The sequence below is a fragment of the Tamandua tetradactyla genome, chromosome 4 (assembly GCF_023851605.1).
Source record: "Tamandua tetradactyla isolate mTamTet1 chromosome 4, mTamTet1.pri, whole genome shotgun sequence".
NCBI lineage: Eukaryota > Metazoa > Chordata > Mammalia > Pilosa > Myrmecophagidae > Tamandua > Tamandua tetradactyla.
This window is the reverse complement of record NC_135330.1, coordinates 15,761,065-15,782,113: the sequence shown is the minus strand read 5'-3', so window position 1 is coordinate 15,782,113 and position 21,049 is coordinate 15,761,065. Positions and strand designations below refer to the sequence as shown.

Here is a 21,049-nt window from a genome sequence, read left to right as displayed (position 1 = left end):
CTATTTTTTAATCCTCTAGCTGAATATAGCTGGGATGGTAGTGATTAGCTTGTCCAAGGAAATCCAGAAACTATATTAATTCTTAAGTATCACCAAATACTGAGGCAAGAGAGAAACCAACGATATAAAGCAGGGTTTGGAACCTTGCCGCTACTGACATTATGGGCTGGATAATTCTTTGCGGGAGAGAGGGCTGCTCTGTGAGCTGTAGGATGTTCAACAACAGCTCTGCTTTCCATCCACTAGATGTCAGTAGCACCACCACACTCTCCAGTTGTATCACCCAAGAATGTCTCCAGACAATGCTAATCCTTGGTTAAGAGCTACAACTATACAGTGAAAGAAAGGAAGTCTTCGCTAGATATTCATTGAAAAAAGTTTTGACTTTGCAATCTCACAAAAGGGTCAATTTGTTTTTATGCACTAGCTCAAAGTTTCTTTCAACTTTCATATTTTCCTAATAGTATAATTTCCTCAATGTACAAATGATACTCCAGAGACATGAAGAAAAGTTTATTTAACTGTCCAATAATTTTTTGAAAAAGTTTAATGTTTGATAAAATAAAACGAACTTTTAGTACCATAGAAACCTTCAGACGTGTACTATGACATATTATGACTATGTGTTTCCAGCTCCAAGTAAAGTGATGTTGAACACCCTAAACTGCATTTAAGTTGACTATACTTAAGTGGTAGGAAATTTCCTTGCTTTGGGAAAAACATTATACAATTGAAAAAATATAAATAAGACTTTCAATGAGTTGAAAATCAAAAAATGCTCTCTGAGCTCCAGTTATGTGGACCTTGGGGGGGGGGGGTTGTAGTAATTATAAGGGTTCAACAGGCAAAATGAAACCCTGTGAATGCTTGAATTTGATCTGCCAGGAGAGGTCCTTTAGTTTCAAAGTCAGTTTATCAAAAATAAAAGCTATACTTCTTGTGGTAGAATATGGTATCTGGTTCACATTCCATTCTTCACCAACTCATGGACTCCATTCTCATCAATGATTAAAGGTGCATGGAATTCTTTATCTGCCACATAACTTTCTAGTCCCTAAAAGAAGGGTTGAAATGAATCACAGTTAGAAAATTGTTAAACATTTATCAAACAATGCTAGACTGAGAAGCCATAATAAATTATATAAAGCATGAATGCCAAAAGTTGGGCTGAGATATAAAATGTAAAAGTCAATAAAAATCTATTTCGTATAATGTTTTATTTGGGTTTCATGACCTATTTCTGGAAGCATAAAACAAACAATAAAAAAGGAAATTTTGATTATAATTTTGAAGTCAATAAGATGATTTCATTCTTCTTATAATTATCACTCAGTACAGTCAACTTTCTAAGCAAGATGGCTGTCTCTGATGTTTGAACTAAACAATACCATCAAGGATCTCCAGAAAAAAAAATTACACAATCAGAAAGGTAGGGACCCCTAAAACTCTAGATTTTAAGAATAAGATTACATGTATTTTGTATATGAACAAAACAGACTCTTTGAGAGGGAAAATTATATTGCATTAAAATGAACCAGCTGATTTATCTAAAAATAAGTCTGATTACATATTTTTAAAAAGCCCATTGTATTTCAATGTATAGGAGAACTGGCCTAAATAGTCAAGATCTCTTTTCATGGCACTAAATCCATTCGAATAAGATAGATGCCAATCCATCACAGGAATTCTCAAAGATTCAGAATAAATAAATGCAGCTTTCTCAGTTTGTTCCCAGGAGCTCCTAAAGGCGGGTCCATCAAAAAAGGCTTCATTTTCTCTAAGGGCAACTTACACACAAAACAACACCAGAATCCTACTTCGAAAGATAAAAGGAGGAAAGCAATGCAAACTTACTTCTCCAGCATAGGAAATAAGAGGAGAAATTTCACACTGGATTGGTGCATCATTGGCATCCTTCAAGCTTTAAACAAAACAAAACAAAACAACATGTTTATGATTTTGTTTCCCATATTACCTGCAAGAGTGAAAATAAAAAACATAACTTCCCTCTGAAAAGCTTGCAGATAACAAAATTCTCCTAGTTAAACAAATAGAAGAGATCCTACCCTGATAATTACTAAATTTTCTGAGGATTAAGTTAACATGAAATTATCATAGAGAGACAGTATGTGGGGCAAGTGCCAGTAATTACTGATAGCTCTTTAAAACACTTCACCAATGCTGATATACTATCTCTATATATGCACATCTCATTTTTGTCATTTCCAAGTTTAAACTGGATAAAGGAAGAAATTATTTGTTGAGTATATACTACGTGCCAGGCCCAAGGATAGGTGTTTTAAATCCTTCATAGTTTATTTTAAACCTCACCACAACCTTGCAAGTTAGATACTAGTGTTGAGAAATATTCTAAAGTGGCACTAATACAGTAGCCGCTTAAATTGAATTGAAATTAAAATTAAAAAAAATTCTGTTCCCCAGTCATAATAGGCACATTTCAAGTGTTCAATAGCCATGAATGGCTAATAACTATTGGACAGCACAGATACAATATCTTTTATTGCAGAAAGTTCAACTGGAAAGTACTGTTCTAAAGGTCAGTTATATTATCTTCTAACACACGTGCTTCTGTATACCCCAAATCCCCTAGATTAGATGAGCTGATTTATTCATATGTTTCAAAGTACCTTGGTTACTTTTACCAAGTTATTTTTTTAAAGAGCTAAGGTAAAATGCGCCCAAATGAAGGAAAGGCTAAATTCGACATTTGCTTCCTCTGGGTCATGATATAACATTTATAGCCATTTGCAACACTTAGTTTCTAAATTCTCTAACACAAAAGTCAATCAATAGTGTTTCCAATAAGTTTACAGTAATTTGACCTCTAGATTATTCACTATTCAAGAATTTTACCAACAGGACACAAGGCACACAAAAATCTAGTCTCCTGCACTATCAAACTAGTTTTTTTCACTTTACCATGTAGTTCCAGACTTTGGTGGAGTCCTCAAAATCAGAGGGCTTCTGAGTTCAGCCACAGGCCAACCTTTCTCTAAATAGAACCCTTAGGCCAGGCATTCCAGGTGCTCTATTTCTTACACCAACTTAGTTATTATCCTGCTGCTACTTTCCACTCAAACCAGGCCAACAGCGCTCTCTTTGCGTTACTCCAAGCCATTCTCAACTATGCTCTCTTTTTACCCACCCATCCTCCAAGACTTAGCTCAAGTCAACCTTCCCTTAATCTCTACAGTTCACAGTGCTTGTCCCCATTCATTTATTTATACAAAAATTTAAAATAAGTTTATTGGACAACTGCCAAGTCACCAACCTACTAAAGTAATTACTATTTGTACCACACATTTAGCATGTAAGCACATACCTCCTGATAATGTTATTTAACTCATATTATGTATGTGCATCTTAAACCTCCTAGAAGGTTGTGAAAAATAACTTACTTCTCTTGTGTAATATACCTCAGCACAGAGCACGTTGCTGAGGATGTTAGCAGGCCTACTAATGTTTGTTGGCTGAATGAATACATGAACTATGTAAGGAGATGATGGCAGACTAATGCTGGAGAAAAAAGGACACACAGAATGGACACACATCTCTCTAGACCCAGACCCTCTGGTCCAGACTCCCTGGGACAGCTCAGAGTTATATTGAACCAAACTAGAAAAATGAGGGCCTATCCTCTTGAGAAGATACATTCAGTCCTGCCCCATCTGCACCCTCGGGGGATTCAGTATACTGGGATCAGAGAGTGGTTTTGGTCTTGAGAAACACATAGCTGGTCTGAATATAATTTTTCTACTAATGCAACAAAGATATCCCCAAGAAACCAAGAAAGAAAAACTTTAATATACAAATGGACACACTAGAAGGTAGAAAGCAGAAGCTACCATCACCAAATGTAAATCTCAGGATACAGACAAATGAGCCCAATAACACTATTGTCTCTCCCGCCTGTTGAATTTTTTAACCAAACATCCTTTTAGTATCTAACACTATACAGTAGGCATTAAGGTGAAAAATAACATTTTGAAAAAACTCAGCACCCTTTCTTCCACTGCTTCAGAATTTCAGAATATCTCCAAGCTGTTTCTTCCTTCTTTTCATAAAATACTTCTCTTTCATCTCCCACTTTTCTTTTTCCGTTTTTCCACTGAGGGCATCCTATGGTGGTAAGGATTTCTACTGTTTGAGTCTATGAACTCATTTGGAGTCTAACTGTCATTTCAGTTTAATAATTCTAAAAATGGCTGAAAGGAAGTAAATGGGGGAGGGAGGGAGGTACTAAACAAAAGATCACAAACAAGAACTAAATAATGTTTAAAACTTTTTGTTATCTTGGCTGGGATAGCAAGATGCTGTTTTCAGGTATATAATTAAGAAACTTTCATTTTTTTAGGGTACACAACTGTGGTTCAATAAGAACGAAACTTAGGATGAAGAACTTTATTTCTTAAATTATAAAAGCAGCTTGTTTCCAAATATCAAAAACAATAGATGGGACACAAATGTGACAAAGGTTTTGCATCCCAGTACCCATGGCATAAAGGGTAGTAGCCATCTATGTCTCCTAAAAGAAAGTAACCAGGTCTGTAAATCCTCTTCCTTGTCTACGGCCCCGCATCACAGAAGTGTGGGCACTCGCATGGACTTGTTGCTATGGGCAAAGACGAGTGGCATGGCAGGAAAAACCATGCGGATAAAACAGACGTGCTACTCTATTTTAAAAATAATTTCTATCTCCAGATCCTTTGTCCTGTACACATTTCCTCAATTATCTTAAAAACTTAAAATTTAAACCAATTAAACCTTTAAATTATGGCAAGAATATCAAACCGTGTCTTTAGCTAGAATAATAGCGTTCTCAACCTCTTTGTGAGTACTCAAAGGAAAAGGATATGTGCTTTGGTTCCCGGGGCCTGCCCACGCAAAAGAAAAAAGGATACGTGCTACTTCTAAAATGACCTACCACAAGGACAAAAAGACATTTTCTTTATGAAAGAATAATAACTGAATAAAATTAATGTACAATGACCAAAAAAGAAGAGCTGTTTGTGTGAGAATTAATCAGAAGAACATTTTTCTCTGTATTAAGAACTATCAGACATGTCAGAAACAGGTAACCTTTTAACAGGCTCAGTAAAACACATCTTCAGAATGTTATTTTTAATCTAAGCTTAAGCATATGCTAAAAGGGGTCATCTGGGATCCAAATTTGTTCATCCCGGCTTGTACCTTGCACTGGATCTTACCTACTACCTATAAATTTGACCCAACAAGCTCAAATATCTTCAGTCAGATTATTTAGTAAAGCATGCTCCCCATTTCCAGCATGCACAGAGGTTCTGAGTTAGTGTCATTCAGACAGATACCTGCCACCAATAAGCAATGCAACCCCAACAAATCTTCAACCATCCTCTCCCCATAGCCCCAAAAGGCAAGAGCACTAAACTACAATGCCAGTTAGTATGGAGAGAAGCACAGCCCCAACACCATGCACTGCAGGCAGGCTGGTATATTTACTTGTAATTGACATCAGCTGTGATGGTCTCTGACTTTCCATTTGTAGCACTGCTATGTAGGAATAAATAAGCATTAATGGGAATGGAACAAATCAAACAATAGTAATGAAATGGCCTTGCAAAATATATTTGACTGAATGGATGTATTTATGGTAAATCAAAAAAACTGGGCAAAGGAGACCTGAGAGGGGAGAAAAACAAACTCAATGGCCAAAGATGAAGCATGAGGGAGGGCAATATGACATGCCACAGAGCAAGCTTATTGACAAGACAGAGCCTAAAAATGGTCTTGAACTGTGAGACAGAGGCTACCATGCCCCTACTTATGAAAACACAGTTATGGAGGGGCAATGAATTCCAAGGCAATGTTCTAACATTTACCAAGGTATTCTAGCACTTTTATGCATGCAACCAGCCATTTTATCCATTAAGAATAAAAATTACATGGCAGAATGTTTTTTACATAATTACAGAAACAACGAATGATTTAGCAAGGGAAATTCTAGGTGCCAATGAAGGTTTTATGATAAAATATAAGAACCTTTCTGCTTAAAAGTCATTATTTTATATTTGAATAGCTTGAGGCACCCTTTTTTAACTTCAAAAATTCAAAATCTTTCTAAAATTTGAGTCTCAGGAAATGTTAACTGGCATTCACTTCTCTTCTTGTCACCCGAAGCAACCATGGTGAGAACTGTGTTGGGCCTGCATCTGTAGGTGGCCTGTGGGTGGTGGACCTCACATAGTACTTGTAGTGAGGCCACAGATACACAGGCAGCAACAATCAATTCTCTGTAACTCAAGCATTTACAGCACAGGGACTCAGCCTGTGGTATAGTGCACTACTGACAGGCTTTAATTATATGGCACACCAGAAGAATAGCTTCTGACCACTATTCAGTAGAAGTCATTTCACTGACACAGTGGAGACATGTATCCAAAAAACAAGAGATTCTTCTTTAAGAGGAAGTAAAACTATCATTCTGTTGGTAATGGGCAAAATGCCATTTCACATCAGAACTGTCCACACACTAATACATGTGCTTTAAAAAAAAAAACCAAGACTCTTTTCAAATAGAGAGGAGAAAGAAATCCAAGAGGAAAAGACCAATCAAGCATGCACAAATAAAAGATATTGACTTACCGAGGAATTGCTGGAAGGCGAGAGCCATTTTCATCAATGAAGTGGCCCCCAGCATTGAGAACCCAGCAGTGATGAAGGGACATCAGAGCATGCCTGGCCGTGGTAGGGTTGTCCTTCCCATTCTGACTGTCTGCATTCTTTAACGGGGAAAACTCATCTTCCCGCAATACTTCATACACCACAAACTTCCTTGAGTGGAACCATACAAAGACTTCTTTATTAGGAAATGAAATCGCATGCATAGCTTTTCGACTCCTCTCTACATAGCAAAGCCCTTGGTCTTCAATAATATGCTCTCGCAATGTAATTTCAAATAAATGCTGAATGAAATAATGCTCATCCTTAGACTAAAAAAGTTTTAATTCTCTTCTCCAATGCAAAACTGATAAATCATTTCCAACCCCAGATATAAAACACTTCATCTTAGGTTCAGAAAGATTAGAAATATTAATGCAAAAAGATCACGAGTATCTGTTCTGTGGGCGGGGTGGGAAAAAAGCAGAAAGAAGAATTTAGAAATACATATGGGAAGATTAATCTTGTATAGCTAATTTGTCTTCATGTTATCATAATGGTCAAATTCACATATTGGTCAACTGTGATCTTTTACAGAGGGACGTATAATCTCAGAATATGTTCACTGAAACATTTATCATAGGTAAGAATTACATCTTAAACACAAAATGGGCCAATCCTTTCTATCTCAAACTTTTTAATCTCTTAGACAAACTATTTTAACAATTTTGCAGAAGGACCAGAAAATGAACTAATAATAGATAAAAACTCATGATCAAAATGCCATGTCTGACATATGTGCTATCAAATATCTCTTTAAAGCAGTTTCCTCTTGAAAGAGTAAAGAACAGCATTTCAGGACATATATTTAATCTTACTGATACTATTCAAAACATACTTTGCAAACTGGAAGATGTCAAAGACAAATTTTTCCATCTTTATTCCATTTGGTTTGTCCGGTTTAATTAACTGCCCTTGGGAATCCACATATGGAATCTTCTTTTGAGCCACATGGTGCTGCAACTGAGGTTCGTAAACACTGGAAGATGTAAGAAAAAAAAAGATATCATTTTCCAATTTAAAATGCTAGTAAACATGAAAATACTCAGGGGCAAACGCATCAACAACCAATACTAAGATCTTCAAAATGAAGAGCATTTGTTATATCTCTTCAATAACTCCCATGCCTTTTGTAAATGTCTGACTATGCCCCAACTTTCCCAAATGAGATCCCTTTAAGTATAGGATGTAAAGATGAGTATTAACAGTCACTATGCATGAATTAATACCATAGCTATAAAGAACAGTGGAGTGGGAAATATTTTGAAACTAGAGTTGACATTATAAAGTAGAGCTCGCTAACTTTCAAAAGGAAGAAAGCCATCTTGAATATATAAAAGCTACCAAGTGAAACATCAGATAGCAAGCATGTTGTTCATTTAAAAATCTGGTAGAATAAAACACCTCTGATTTTATCCTTAATAGCACTATTAGCTGAACTTTTATCTAGGGCTCAAGGTCTTTTTTCTTTATTCTTTAATGCCCTTGTTCCTAAATGCTAATCTGGGTATCAGCTGCATGAGAATTTTGTGCAGTTTAAAAAAAGAAAAAATAACAGATGCCCTGCATCTTCCTACAGAAATTCTGATTCAGTAGATATAGGACAGACACCTGTATTCTTTAAGAGCTCCCAGTTGTTGTGGGAAGAGGACATTTCATTTCTTATTCTTTGCTTCTTCAGACCTACCTAGTTGAAGGGGGATTGTGGGGGTGGAGAAGAGGAATGCTTTGAACTCCAGTTAAAGTATTGGGGAATGGGCTCCTACTGATTTTCACCCTATGATATATATGTTACTGAACACAATTACTTTAGATATTCAGATTTGATAAAAGTAATCCTCAGGAAAGAACCTGAATTCTGTGGGACATGGACTTAGGTGTCTAGTACAAATGGGTTTGAAATTAACAATAAATAAAATAGGAAAGGGTCCCCATCTTGCCCATACTTGACTACGTCTCTCAGAAATGGTATGGTGAAGAAATGGTTGGCAATGTTCCCAGCGTTGAACAGCAGCCGTCCGTCTAAGCTTCGTTTTTGTGCTGTTGCCAGAGAAATCTCACTATATTCTACCACCTGGTATACTCCATCCACTCGGCAAACCACTCCAACTGGTTCCGTAGGGTTTGTTTTCTCTACCACCTGTCCACAAAAGAAAGAACAGTAAAAGAAGAAATTCAATCAAATGCTATTGGGAGATTTCCCATTCTCTAAGGCCACATTATTATTTTGCTTATATAGTCTTTAAGATACTAGGTCAAAAGGAATCTTAAACTTTAGATAATCACCTAACCATCTTTGAATTCTTTGATAGACTACATTCGCTCAACTGGAAATGAGATAATATATCTTTCCTTACTTACACTCAGCTAAGCCACGCAGCAGAAACTTCATTGTATAGATAGCCCACACGAAATGACAGAAATAATGAAATGAGGAATCTATGTCCCCCAAATATTTTGTATTTTTAAATTTAATTTATCCTTAAAACCACACTCAGCTACTTTGAGAATAAATGAAATAAAATTTCACTGGAATTCACACCAAGGTGATTACAGAAATAAGGCATTTCGTCTCACATTGTATATTACTCAAATCATTACTGTATTTGAAAATGGTATTTCTTTAATTTCCATTCATGAATATGGCATATTCCTTGTTTTTCAGGGATCTGGATTAGAAGTAGAGAGATAAGAGAGGGCAGGTCCTGCCTGGGCTCCCACACCAACTTCAAATCAAAAAGCCCACTCATATTTATCTGGTTTACATACTGGAGTTAGTTTGAAGTAAGAGATTCTGTGCTTTAAAAACAAAGTTTGAAAACAAGTGATATGATAATCAGTGGCTGGCTCTAGACTTGTAGGGGAGCTGAGAAAAGGGCATTTATTAAAATCAGAGGGAGAATGTAAGAGTATGCAGTTCGAAAAAACCTTACAGGTGATTACCCCATACAAGAATCACTAACCCACATTAAGTAATTAGAAGAAAATTATGAAAAAATCATACGCAACACACTTATATTTAACCAAGGTTCTGATGAGATTATGACCCAACACAAGAAACAAACAATAAAAGATATTTGCAGTTTTTGTTTGTCCTGTCTATTTAACAATTCAGCAGCCTACAGAATATTTCTTAAAATCTGTCCCTAATTTGAAAAGTCTGTCCTATATACACATAAAATTATACCAGTAAGTTATAACTTTTCTTCAGTAAATGATTTCTTAAAATAAATACAACCAGTAACAGTCTCTTCCAGACAAGTAAGGCCACTATTGAGAACTTCGTTTACACAGCAATTAGAGATACAGGCAATGAATCTAGCTCAGTGAGGTAAGGCTACTGGATATGTAAGCCTGCTGTGTAGTTTCACTGTTTGCCAGCCTGAAAGGAGCACATTATTCAATGAAAAGAAACTTTCTACCAAGGAAGTGGATTAAACTAGAGGGAAACATAATATAGCAAAATAATTTTAAACCAATCATGGGCCTATTTGTAACTTTTGAGTATCACCCCATCACCACGTCTTACTTCATATTCTCCACAGTGGGTAATCTTTCTAGACAAGGAATTTGGAATAGATTCATTCCTATCATTCCCAAAAAATAAAAACAGATTTATTTTTCAGTCTCTTCTATATATCCCTTTTCTCCCAACCAGCTGTGAAAAAGAAAACTAAGCAAACTCATATTTTACATCTCCAAAGTGTTAATCTGCTAGTGAAAGTTTTAGTTCTATGACAATTATGAACCTCCAAAAAATGTTATAAAAGTCTAAATCACAGAATAAAGCAGTTGTAAATTGCATAAAGTTGGAAGTCAATTTATACTATACAGAAAAGATATACAGTATAAAATTAAGATGTTTCTTCAACTTTCCACATGTTAAATCCTGAGAAGCGGAGTTCAAACTAAATTATAACCTCAAAGTTACAGTAACTGCTTTACAAAGCGATCTGCAATTAACGATGGTTTCTACCCTTTGAGTGCTGTGCTTCTGCAAACCACCCCACTCTTTAAGCCTCTTTGCAAAGCTTTCACTTCATAAAAAAATAAAATAAAATAAAAAAACCTTAATGCACCAAGATAGGTGTCTATTAAAGTAGTACTGCAAAGAATTCTATTACCACATCCTAAGCCACTCCCAAATTCGGGTGTTTTAAAAAACGTATTTTAATGCCTTGATTTTCTTATTTAAAAAAAGAGGAAGCAAATTATTCAAATAGTTTCTAACATTTCTAAAAGTTTTTTAACATATACTGTCTTGTCATATTTTGGTGCCATCTGAATGTTTATTTATTCATTCACTGAGTGACCACCACATTATGGGCCAGACACAGGGGTGAGCAGTGAGTCCGCAAAGACTGACTAGATTTGTCCTAGAGCACAAAGGTGGTAAAGATGAGTGACTGGTTAACCCTTGTTTTCTTCTGTGTGATTAGTGGACTAAAAAAAGCTAGTGCACTAATTTCAAGTTTGAGCTGTTGGCAAAAACGTAATTAATCTAAAGAGTTTGGTTTTATAATGTGGTATGGTAGTAAGACTAGGAGTTAGGAAACATGAATACTAATCCTGGCTCGATCAATATGATGAATGACCTTAAGCCGAGGACTTAAAAAGTACCAGAATGCAATGTGCTCACTTCTGAGCTCAAAGGGTCAACCAGATGATCTTAGATGTCCCTTCCAGGTTCAACACTCTCTAATCATATAGAATTTCAACTGATATTGAAGCTCAGAGCAGTAAAATTTCAATTTCTATTTTAGAAAGAAGACTGACACCAAGTGGAACTAAGTCAGAAATACACTTTTTTTTTTTAAAACTTAGTCACTTACAATCCAATACACTTTGTTTCTTTTATAGTTTAGCAGCACTTACAATACAGCACAGATATTCACAGACTATTGGAACAGACAGAAGTCTTAAATAGACCAACAGTTTTGTTACTGTTAAAAACCAACTCTTACTTTCAGAGTCAGGAGTCATCTTATTAAATCTATTAGTTCAATCTCTCTATAATTTGTATTCGCAAATTTAAGACTTCAACTTCTAGATGTGACTTTACATAAGATTTATAGATTAATTTTGAGACAAATCACATCTTTATAACAGAAAATCGCTAACCAAGAATATGGTATGTCTTTTATTACAGCTCTTTCTTTTAATCCACGTATTTCAAATTTATATGTAGTCTGATTTTTTTTTTTTAAATCAGAAGACTGTATGTTTCAGCTTTTAGTGGAAAGGTCTTCCTTTTACATCAATATCAAAATTATTCTAAATTTTTCACTACCAGTTTCATGGTTTCACTTTTTCCCCTTAACTTTATAATCCATTGATTTTGTTATGAACTTTGGGACAGAAATCTTATCTTAATTTTAGTCAGTTATCCCACTTCACTCACTGAAAGTGCATTCTTTCCCCTACTGATTTAAAATATCATTATTTTTATATACTGCTTTCTTTTATATACATGCATTTGTTCCTGCTCATCTATCTTTCTATTAATCTGTTACTCTGTTCTGGTGGCAGTACCACACTCCTAATTACTTTTTTCTGACAATCCATTTTAATATCTGGCAGACTGCTTCTAACCACCTCTCCCCTATAAGTTATTTTTTCAATGTTTTCCTGGCCAATTTTACATGTTTGTTCTATACTTTTCAGCTTGTCAAATGTTCCCAAAACAGTTTCATTAGATTTTAATTAGGTTTGTGCTATACTTTAATTTGGTAAGAATTGATTCCTTTACAGACTTAAATCTCTCCATCCAGGGAAGTAATATTTACATGTTTTTTCTAAATATTCTCAAATATTTTTAAGGTCTTGTGTGTTTCCTATTTCATTCCTAGGTATATGATATATTTTACTTGCTACAATAAAACCATGCCTCCTGTATCTTCTTCATCTACATGACTAAAACAAATATCAAAAGACACTGTCAAGGACAGGGTATGTTTGCAAACTTCCTTCATCTCAATGTCAGCATATTTGTGGTCATTCAAGCAGTTATTAATCTCCTTAATTGTCCTCATCCCCAGCCTGCACATTTTCACCTTATTAACAAGACTATCATGAGATACCTTGTCAAATGACTTGCTGAAACCAAAATCTGCTGTTTCTAACATATTTCCCTTATGTAGTACTCCAGTAACTGTCACAGGAAGAAACTGGCTAATCTAATCAAACACCACTTGGTATGAAAGAATCTGTCCCAGGCTAGTGATGATCATTTCCTTTCCCAGGGACTTTCAAATCATTTTCACATTTTAAACTCTTACTTAGGATTGAAAAGTGTGCAACATTATTTCTGGAATCAGATGTTGCCAATTTAAGAAGAAAAGGGGGTGTGGACAGTTTAATTACCTTAGAAAGGTTCAGAAACATTCAAATCACCTTAAAAAATCTAGTTTGGTTCCTGAAATACATATACTTACAGAGAAAGACCATTTAAATCTCACTACAACTGAGATAGCAATTACCTTTGCTCCACAGTCTGCTCCTTTCTGAATGCAAAACCCAATGAACCGTGGGTCTGCCACTTTTACTAATATGTTATCAACACAATAGACGTGAATACTCCAAATGCCTCTTTGCTCCATATCTTCCACGATATTCTGGGCTGCAAGAGCCCGATAAAGACCACCATTTCCATCTGGAAAATAAAATAGTCCATTATAGCACACCAAAACCTGTTAAGTTACCAACTCAAAGATTGTTTAATGTCTCAATACTGGGGTGAAGATATCTGAAATCTACAATTTCCTATTACAGGTTCAAAAAAACTAAGTATCTTTAAGGAAGGATTCCTCAAAGTTTGATGTCAAAGGTTAAACTTCATGCTTCTGAACATTACGATGGTAATATCCAGAGAATAACATTATTAATATAGAACCAGACAACACTGAAGATCATACTTTTCTTTTTAACTCAGTCCTTTTAATAATCTGGCCTATAATTTATTATGAAATATAAAATTCTTTACCAGAAAATGATTATTTCATAACATTTCAAGTTTTACTCATATCTGTATGATTCAGTTAGCTGTGTATTGAAAACTGTCCCAACACTGAGTTTCTCCCATCTCAAAACAACAAATACATGAGCATTTTATATCAAATAATTTGTTACGAAATCAATTATGAAGGCCTGTGATTTAAACTAAATATAACTAAAAGCTTTTAATCTCACCATCTATTTTTACTGCTGTTTTCATCTACTTCTCCCCTCGACAACCTCAGCCCCAGCTTAAATGATGAGGAAAACTTAGATAACGTCACAAAAGAGCTAAGAGCAGTAAACTCTTCCACTAATTTAAAACAATGATGATGAAGTAAAAGCCTACATCTAGAGGTCACTACTATTAATACTGCTGTTTATTTCCTTTCAGTCTTTCCTCCAAGTATAGGTTCACATAGATATGAATCTGTCAGTATGTCTAGTTTGAAATTAGGATCATACTCAGGGTCACTGCACATGGCTACACGGCAGTATGCACCCAATTCCATGGGGTGCCATTAAGAAATACAATGTGCATGAACTCCTGAGATTATGCAAAATGGTTGTTCTAATCAGATGGGCATGTAGTTTTCTATCTCGTTTCCTCTTACTTAACCTGCTGAAACTACTTCCCTTTGTCACTTAATGTCCCCAAACAATTATTTTAATACTGCTTAATAGTTAATGCTACATAGGAATTGCTATACATAAAATACTAAACAAACAGAATGAATATTTTGAATACTGCTCATATTGCTCTCTAAACAGACTTCCACAAAAAAGTATATAAGAGTGTCCATTTCAGCTCTGGGCATTTTTTTTTTTCAATCACTGCCAAAATGAAATATAGATATATATTAATTTTTAACATTACCATATTAAAAAGAAAATCGAAATTTAATGATTTATGTATAATCACATCTAATCACCATTAAATAAGGACAGTGTTGAAACCATTGTGTACTCCAGAAAAGCTATGTTCTTTAAACCACATTCAGTATTGCTGGGTGGGATCTTTTTGATTGTTTCCATGGAGATGTGACCCATCCAATTACGGTAACTTTTGATTGGATGGTTTCCATGGAGATGTATCTCTACACATTCAAGGCAGGGTTGCTTACTGGAATCCTTTAAGAGGAAACTATTTTGAAAAAGTTTCAGACCCAACAGCGCCCACATAACCAGAAATCTCTGGAGATGCAGAATGAAAATGCCACCAGGGAAGCCTTATGAAATGTGGAGAGAAAGCTAGCAGATGTTGCCGCGTACCTTCCCAGCTGGGAGAGGTGTCCAGAACCCAAATATCCCAGCAGACACTAGCCACGTGACCTCCCAACTGACACAGCTGTTCTGGATGTTCATTCGGGCTTTGAGGTGAAGGTAACCTCTTGCTGGTGCCTTAATTTGGACATTTTCATGGCTTTAGAACTATAAACTTGCAACTTAATAAATTCCCTTTTTGAAAGCCATTCTGGCATACTGCATTCTAGCAGCTTAACAAACGAAAAGAGATGGTTACAAACCTGGGGCCATAGAAACTTTGCTCTTCTCTTCCAAAATAATTTTTCCATCAAACTTCAGAGCAGGCAGCATTCCCTGCTGAAAAAAGATTACATTCTCTTTTTTTAAACCAAAGTACTTGTGCTTTATGAAGAATTCCTTTGTAGCTTCCATTGTTCTGCCACTGGTCATTATATACCTTGCAAGAAAAAAAGTAGAGCTTCTAAGCAATAGTGCTACATAAACTAGCCAAAATAAAATTTCTATTTCCTAAGCTAAAAAAAATCTTTGAGAGCAGGGCTTCTTGTTTTGAGTTCTTCATCCTTTTGTGGATCAGACACATTCCTTAGAACTGCCCAAAGGTAATTTCTTCTTCTAGTAATTGCATCAATCCTTATATATAAAATAAATCTAGCTAATATTATTAAACATATCTCCTCCAACAAAGAATCTATAAGTGGTTTAAGTGTTTTAGAATTCTTTGAAAAGTGTATTCTAAGTTTAAAACTCCTCTTCTAAATAAATATAATGCATTCTAATTATTTCTTATGGTTCTCATTAAAATTGTGAAATCTGCTCACTCTCCATTTAGAATCATAAAAGTATAATTACACCCTCTGTTGTCACAAAATCTAACCCATGCTAGTTTGACAAAAAAAGAAAAAAATGTCATCTAAAACCACAATTAGTGACTGCAGTAGCTTCTGTCCTTACTAATATGTAAACTATGTTTAAGTATAGGGATTTTGTTTGTTTTATTACTGTATCCCAAGCACCTAGAAGCAGGCACTCAAAACATTTTTTGAATGACTGACTGAATGAAGAAAATAATATAATTTCTCATAGTAGGTATACAGCTACTTAACAAAATATCCTGGGTACTTTGAACTCAAGTATAAAAGAGTTGGGCATGATTAAAAAGGAGATGTCAAAGAGACTGCTAATCTGCCTACAATAAAAGAGAACAGCAATTTAGAGTTGTGAGGAACTGAGAGAAAGAGAAAGGGAGGAAAGCCCAACATAGTGGGAGGCCAGGACTATAGGTAGAATATTGGCTTGCTAAGAACAAGTCCCTAAAAATCCCCATAGGAATCAAGATGAAAAAATAGCTCACAGCAGGCCAACCCTTGTGTTAAGAACTAGAAAAGCTGGGGAAATCACAGAAACATATTTTTAAAGGCATCAGAGAATCGTGGAAGCAATGTGAATTGGAATAAAATTCAAGAGAAGAAGAATCTTTCAAAGGGGAACTGAGGATATGCAGCTGCCTTTTCCAGGGGGCATTTGCTGATTTTGGTAGTGGTCATTAATAGAAACTGGGCTTGGATAAAGCAGAAAGTCCCTGGCGGAGGACAGAGAAACGAGCAGAGATTTGTTTGTCAAGGGACTTGAAAAGCCTCAAACACAGGATTTAGTCACCCCCCATCCCCCCCAAAAAGGAAGTACTAAACCTCCAAAGATGCTCTGGGGGGATGGAGATTAAAGAGCTAAACCAAAAACTTCTAAAAAGTAGAACATAATTTCCTATCATCTTTTGTGCTAAAAATACCAACAGTGGTCAAGGTAGGGACCCTGAGAAAACTGAATACTAGTAGAAGCTGTGAATCCAGGTTTATCCTTTAGTAGAGAAATTAGCAGAGCTTTCAGTTGGTAGAAATGAAGTCTGGAGTAACATTTGCTAAATTTTGAACTGTACTTGGCAGGAAGCTAGAGAATCTGATTCTTAAGAGTATGAGTTTCTAAACTGAGAGAGCCAGTGCAGTGGTTGAAAATAGACTCTTAACATATGATCATGAAATTTTAGATACTGAAGAAAAGAGAAGACCCTAATGTTTTCAGAGAGAGAAATAGAAAGGCTGGAAATCAGAATTGCATTAGACTTCTCTCAACAATGCTGAGAAAATAAAGCAATGCCTTCAAATTTCAGAGAGAAAATGATTTTCAATCAGAAATTCTATACCTAAACAAACTATAAATCAAAATAAAGTTTCTAGACTGAGAGGATCAGGTAGGAATGTAAAATTGGGTGTGAGTATGTATTGCATAATTGCTATCAGGATCATCTGTCTAGCTATAATAATTAGCATATATAGTAAATTATACCTTCCAAGAAAATCAGTTGTAACAGAAAATATGCCCACTTATAAAGTCTATAGACACTTTGAATATTAAAGATCAATATATGTTCTGACACCTTCCCATAATTATGAGACATCTTACCATGGAATGATGCATTTTTTGCCATGATATTTTTCAGCTAACTGTTGTAGCTTCAGGATACGCTCTGCCTGAATCTGAAAAAGTGTTTTATGGGATGGCAAACCAACATCATACATCCCCTTAGGATATGCAACGCCGAGTCTTGTCCCCTGACCACCAGCTAGAAGAAGAACTGCTACTTTGTTCTGAGAAATCTGGAAAAGTCCTAGAAGAGAAAACACTTACATCACAAAACCTCTTTAATTTAACATTTTAGGATTACACCTACACAGCTGGCAGCAAAGAGTCACCTTATCTGCATAAAGGACAAGGAATTCCCACAGAATCATGAACTTACTATCTTGTTAATAAAACCTTTTCATGATTAAAACACCTGAATTTACATAACCCAACCAACCACCAAACAATGAATGGACATATTTTAACTAATAAATTATTTTTTCTGGTAACATTAGAAAGCAAGGACCCAAGAGATGTTATAGACGTTTTGCATGTACTTGAATATTCATTAGATGTGTCAGGTCAAGAAAAAGATAAGATAAAAGATGATACCGAGGTTTAGGAAGAATGATGATGCTGTTAAATTACCTCCAGCCTACCAATCAATCAATCGATAATAAATAATCAATGAGCATGCACACATACCAGGCAAGCTACCACCCAATAAACGTAAGGAAAAGAAACCCTCATTTAGGAAAGCAGTATAGTACAATGGGTAGGAACACAGGCTCTGAGGTCAGGATACCTGGGTTTAAAACTCAACTCAACTTACAGGCTTCAGGGATTACCTGCAAAGAGGAATGAGGGGACTTTGTGGGATGATGGAAATATTCTTTATCTCAACAGTAGTTATATGGGTGTAACATTGTCAAAATTCATAAAACTAGTACATTTTTTTTTTGGCAGGGGGGAGAAATGCATCATCCAGGATAATCAAACCCGGGTCTCCCACATAGAAGGCGAGCATTTTGCCGTGGAAACTGGTGCATTTTATAGTACGTAATCATACTTCAATAAAATTTAAGTGCCTTTTTTAAAAATGTCCTATTATTTTCTTCATTTTGGGCACATGCATTTTAAGTTCTCTTAATTTTAATGGGGCTTTAGTCAGTCTTTCTGACTAATCTTTTGTTACTTTTACTCAGTCCAAAGGTAAATTATTTCTTTCAGCTTCATTCCTGAATAACTTTATAGCAATACTCCCAGAGACAAGCCATATCTTAGTACCATGTCTAAGGCTCCTGCTCTTTTTTTTAAATCTTTTTTTAGTTTTAACTTTTTTTATTGTATAGTAAAACATATATACAAAGCAAAGAAGTAAAAAGTGATAGTTTTTAAAGTACTCTTCAACAAGCAGTTACAGGACAGCTCCCAGAGTCTGTCATAGGCTACCAAATGATCCTCTCACATTTCTCCTCCTAGCTGCTCCAGAATATAGGAGGCTAGAAGGACTTAAATTTTTTTTATCATCACAATCGACTTTTTTCCTTCTTTTTTGTGAAAAATAACATATATATATATATATATATATATATATATATATATATATATAACGTATAAATTTCAAAGCACAGCACCACAATTCGTTGTAGAACATATTTCAGAGTTTGACATGGGTTACAATTTCACAATTTTAGGTTCTTACTTCTAGCTGCTCTAAAATACTGGAGACTAAAAGTGATATCAATTTAATGATTCAGTATTCATATTCATTTGTTAATTCCTAACTTCTCTGTATAACTCCACCATCACCTTTGATCTTTCCATACCTCTCTTTAGGGCTGTTTGGGCTATGGCCATTCTAAATTTTTCATATTGGAAGGGTATATTACTAATACAGGGTAGGGAGAAGGAACTATCTGATGTCCTGGAGAGGATATGGCCTCTAGGTTTCAGGACTTATCTCGACCAGGGACCCATCTGAAGGTTATAAGTTTCTGGAAAATTACTCTAGTGCATGGAACCCTTTTGGAATCTTATATATTGCCCTAAGTGTTCGTTAGGATTGGCTGGAATGGTCCTGGTTGGGGTCCGTCAGGTTATGTTAGGTAGCAAGGTCTAATTGAAGCTTGTTCTTGTAAGAGCAACCTCCAGAGTAGCTTCTCTACTCTATTTGAACTCTCTCTGCCACTAATACTTTAACTTCTCTTCCCTTTGTTCGTAAGTACACACCATCATTCACCAATCTACTTCTCCGTCAGAGCATCCTTCAGCCACTTACATTCATCGGGCATCATATAGAGGGCTCGAAGTCCACAATCCATTAATGTTCTCAATTTTAAATAATTTCATTGTTCCCAAGAGAAAGAAAACCAATAAATACAACCTCACCAAACAGGAAAACTAAAAATCCTCTTAACTCTTGTCCCTTACACCATTATTTGCCTCTACTGTTGATGTGGTAGCACTGATGGTTTCCTTCTGAACATAGCTCATAGTGTGCAACAGCAGTTTTCCCCTTGTACCCTGGACTTAAACACTCTTTGTACAAGAATCATATCTTTGAAGTAATTCTTATGAGAACTAATCCATATTTCTAGTGCGAATCAGTGGAACACATAAGTGTACACAACCCCTTTCAATCTTGTCATCTTCAATATGGTTAATATTACTTACAGACCCACTAGAAAAATACCTTTACTCCTATCTATTCCCTTCCATTGGAGTTCAACCTCATTAGCTAACAGTTCACCCATCTCTAGCTTCTATGTATCTAAGTCCCCTATATTCTGTATTATAAGCCTCTGAGTATACCTTTACGCTGGTCATAAAAGTGGAATCATACAGTATCTGTCCTTTTGTGTCTGGCTAATTTCCCTCAGCATTATGTCCTCAAGGCTCATTCATGTGCTTCAGGACATCATTTTGTCTTACTGCTGCATAATATTCCATCATATGTACAGACCACATTCTGTTGATCCACTCGTCTGTTGATGGGCATTTGGTTTGTTTCAATCTTTTGGTGATTGTGAATAATGCTGCTATGAACATCAGTGTGCAAATATCTGTTGTGTCATTGCTTTCAGCTCTTCTGGGTATATGTCAACTACTGCTATTGCTGGGTCATGGGGCAACTCAATATTTAGTTTTCTAAGGAACTGCCAAACAGTCTTTCATAGCGGTTGCACCATTATACATTCCCACCAGCAGTGCATAAGTGTTCCAGTTTCTCCGCACACTCTCCAACATTTATAGTTTACTGTTTAATAGCAACCATTCTTATTGGTATAAGGTGGTTATCTCATTGTTGATCTGCATTTCCCTTATAGCCAATGAAAATGAGCATCTCTTCATGTGCTTTTGAGCCATCTGTGTTTGCTCATCAGAAAAATGCCTATTCATATCTTTAGCCCATTTTATAATTGGGTTGTTTGTTCTTTTGTGGTTGAGTTGTATGATTTCTTTGTATATACAGGAGATCAAAACTTTGTCCGATATGTGATTTCCAAATATTTTTTCCATTGAGTTGGCTGCCTCTACACCTTTTCCACAAAGTCTTTTGAGGTGCAGAAGCATTTGATTTTGAGGAGTTCCCATTTATCTATTTATTTTTGCTTTTGTTGCTTGTGCTTGGGGTGTAAAGTTTAGGAAGCTACCTCCTATCACTAGGTCTTGA

The 21,049-nt window shown here is 35.7% G+C and overlaps 1 protein-coding gene across 7 annotated transcripts in view; it reads right to left on the bottom strand.

Annotated features, from left to right (window-relative positions):
* Positions 1-492: 492 nt before the first annotated feature.
* The window catches only part of UAP1 (UDP-N-acetylglucosamine pyrophosphorylase 1), a 43,702-nt gene continuing 23,145 nt past the window's right edge, over positions 493-21,049 (bottom strand). For 4 of the 7 annotated variants that reach the window (XM_077156729.1, XM_077156723.1, XM_077156724.1 and 1 more), the window contains 9 exons: positions 17,434-17,638; positions 15,237-15,412; positions 13,197-13,369; positions 8,664-8,857; positions 7,556-7,696; positions 6,643-6,831; positions 5,500-5,550; positions 1,855-1,921; positions 493-1,054 (listed from right to left, as the gene is read on the bottom strand). In XM_077156729.1, coding sequence (XP_077012844.1) covers positions 962-1,054; positions 1,855-1,921; positions 5,500-5,550; positions 6,643-6,831; positions 7,556-7,696; positions 8,664-8,857; positions 13,197-13,369; positions 15,237-15,412; positions 17,434-17,638 — 1,289 coding nt within the window. In that variant the 3' untranslated portion in view covers positions 493-961. The remainder of the gene's footprint in view (positions 1,055-1,854; positions 1,922-5,499; positions 5,551-6,642; positions 6,832-7,555; positions 7,697-8,663; positions 8,858-13,196; positions 13,370-15,236; positions 15,413-17,433; positions 17,639-21,049) is intronic. The other 3 variants (XM_077156728.1, XM_077156727.1, XM_077156726.1) reach the window with 2 other exon arrangements.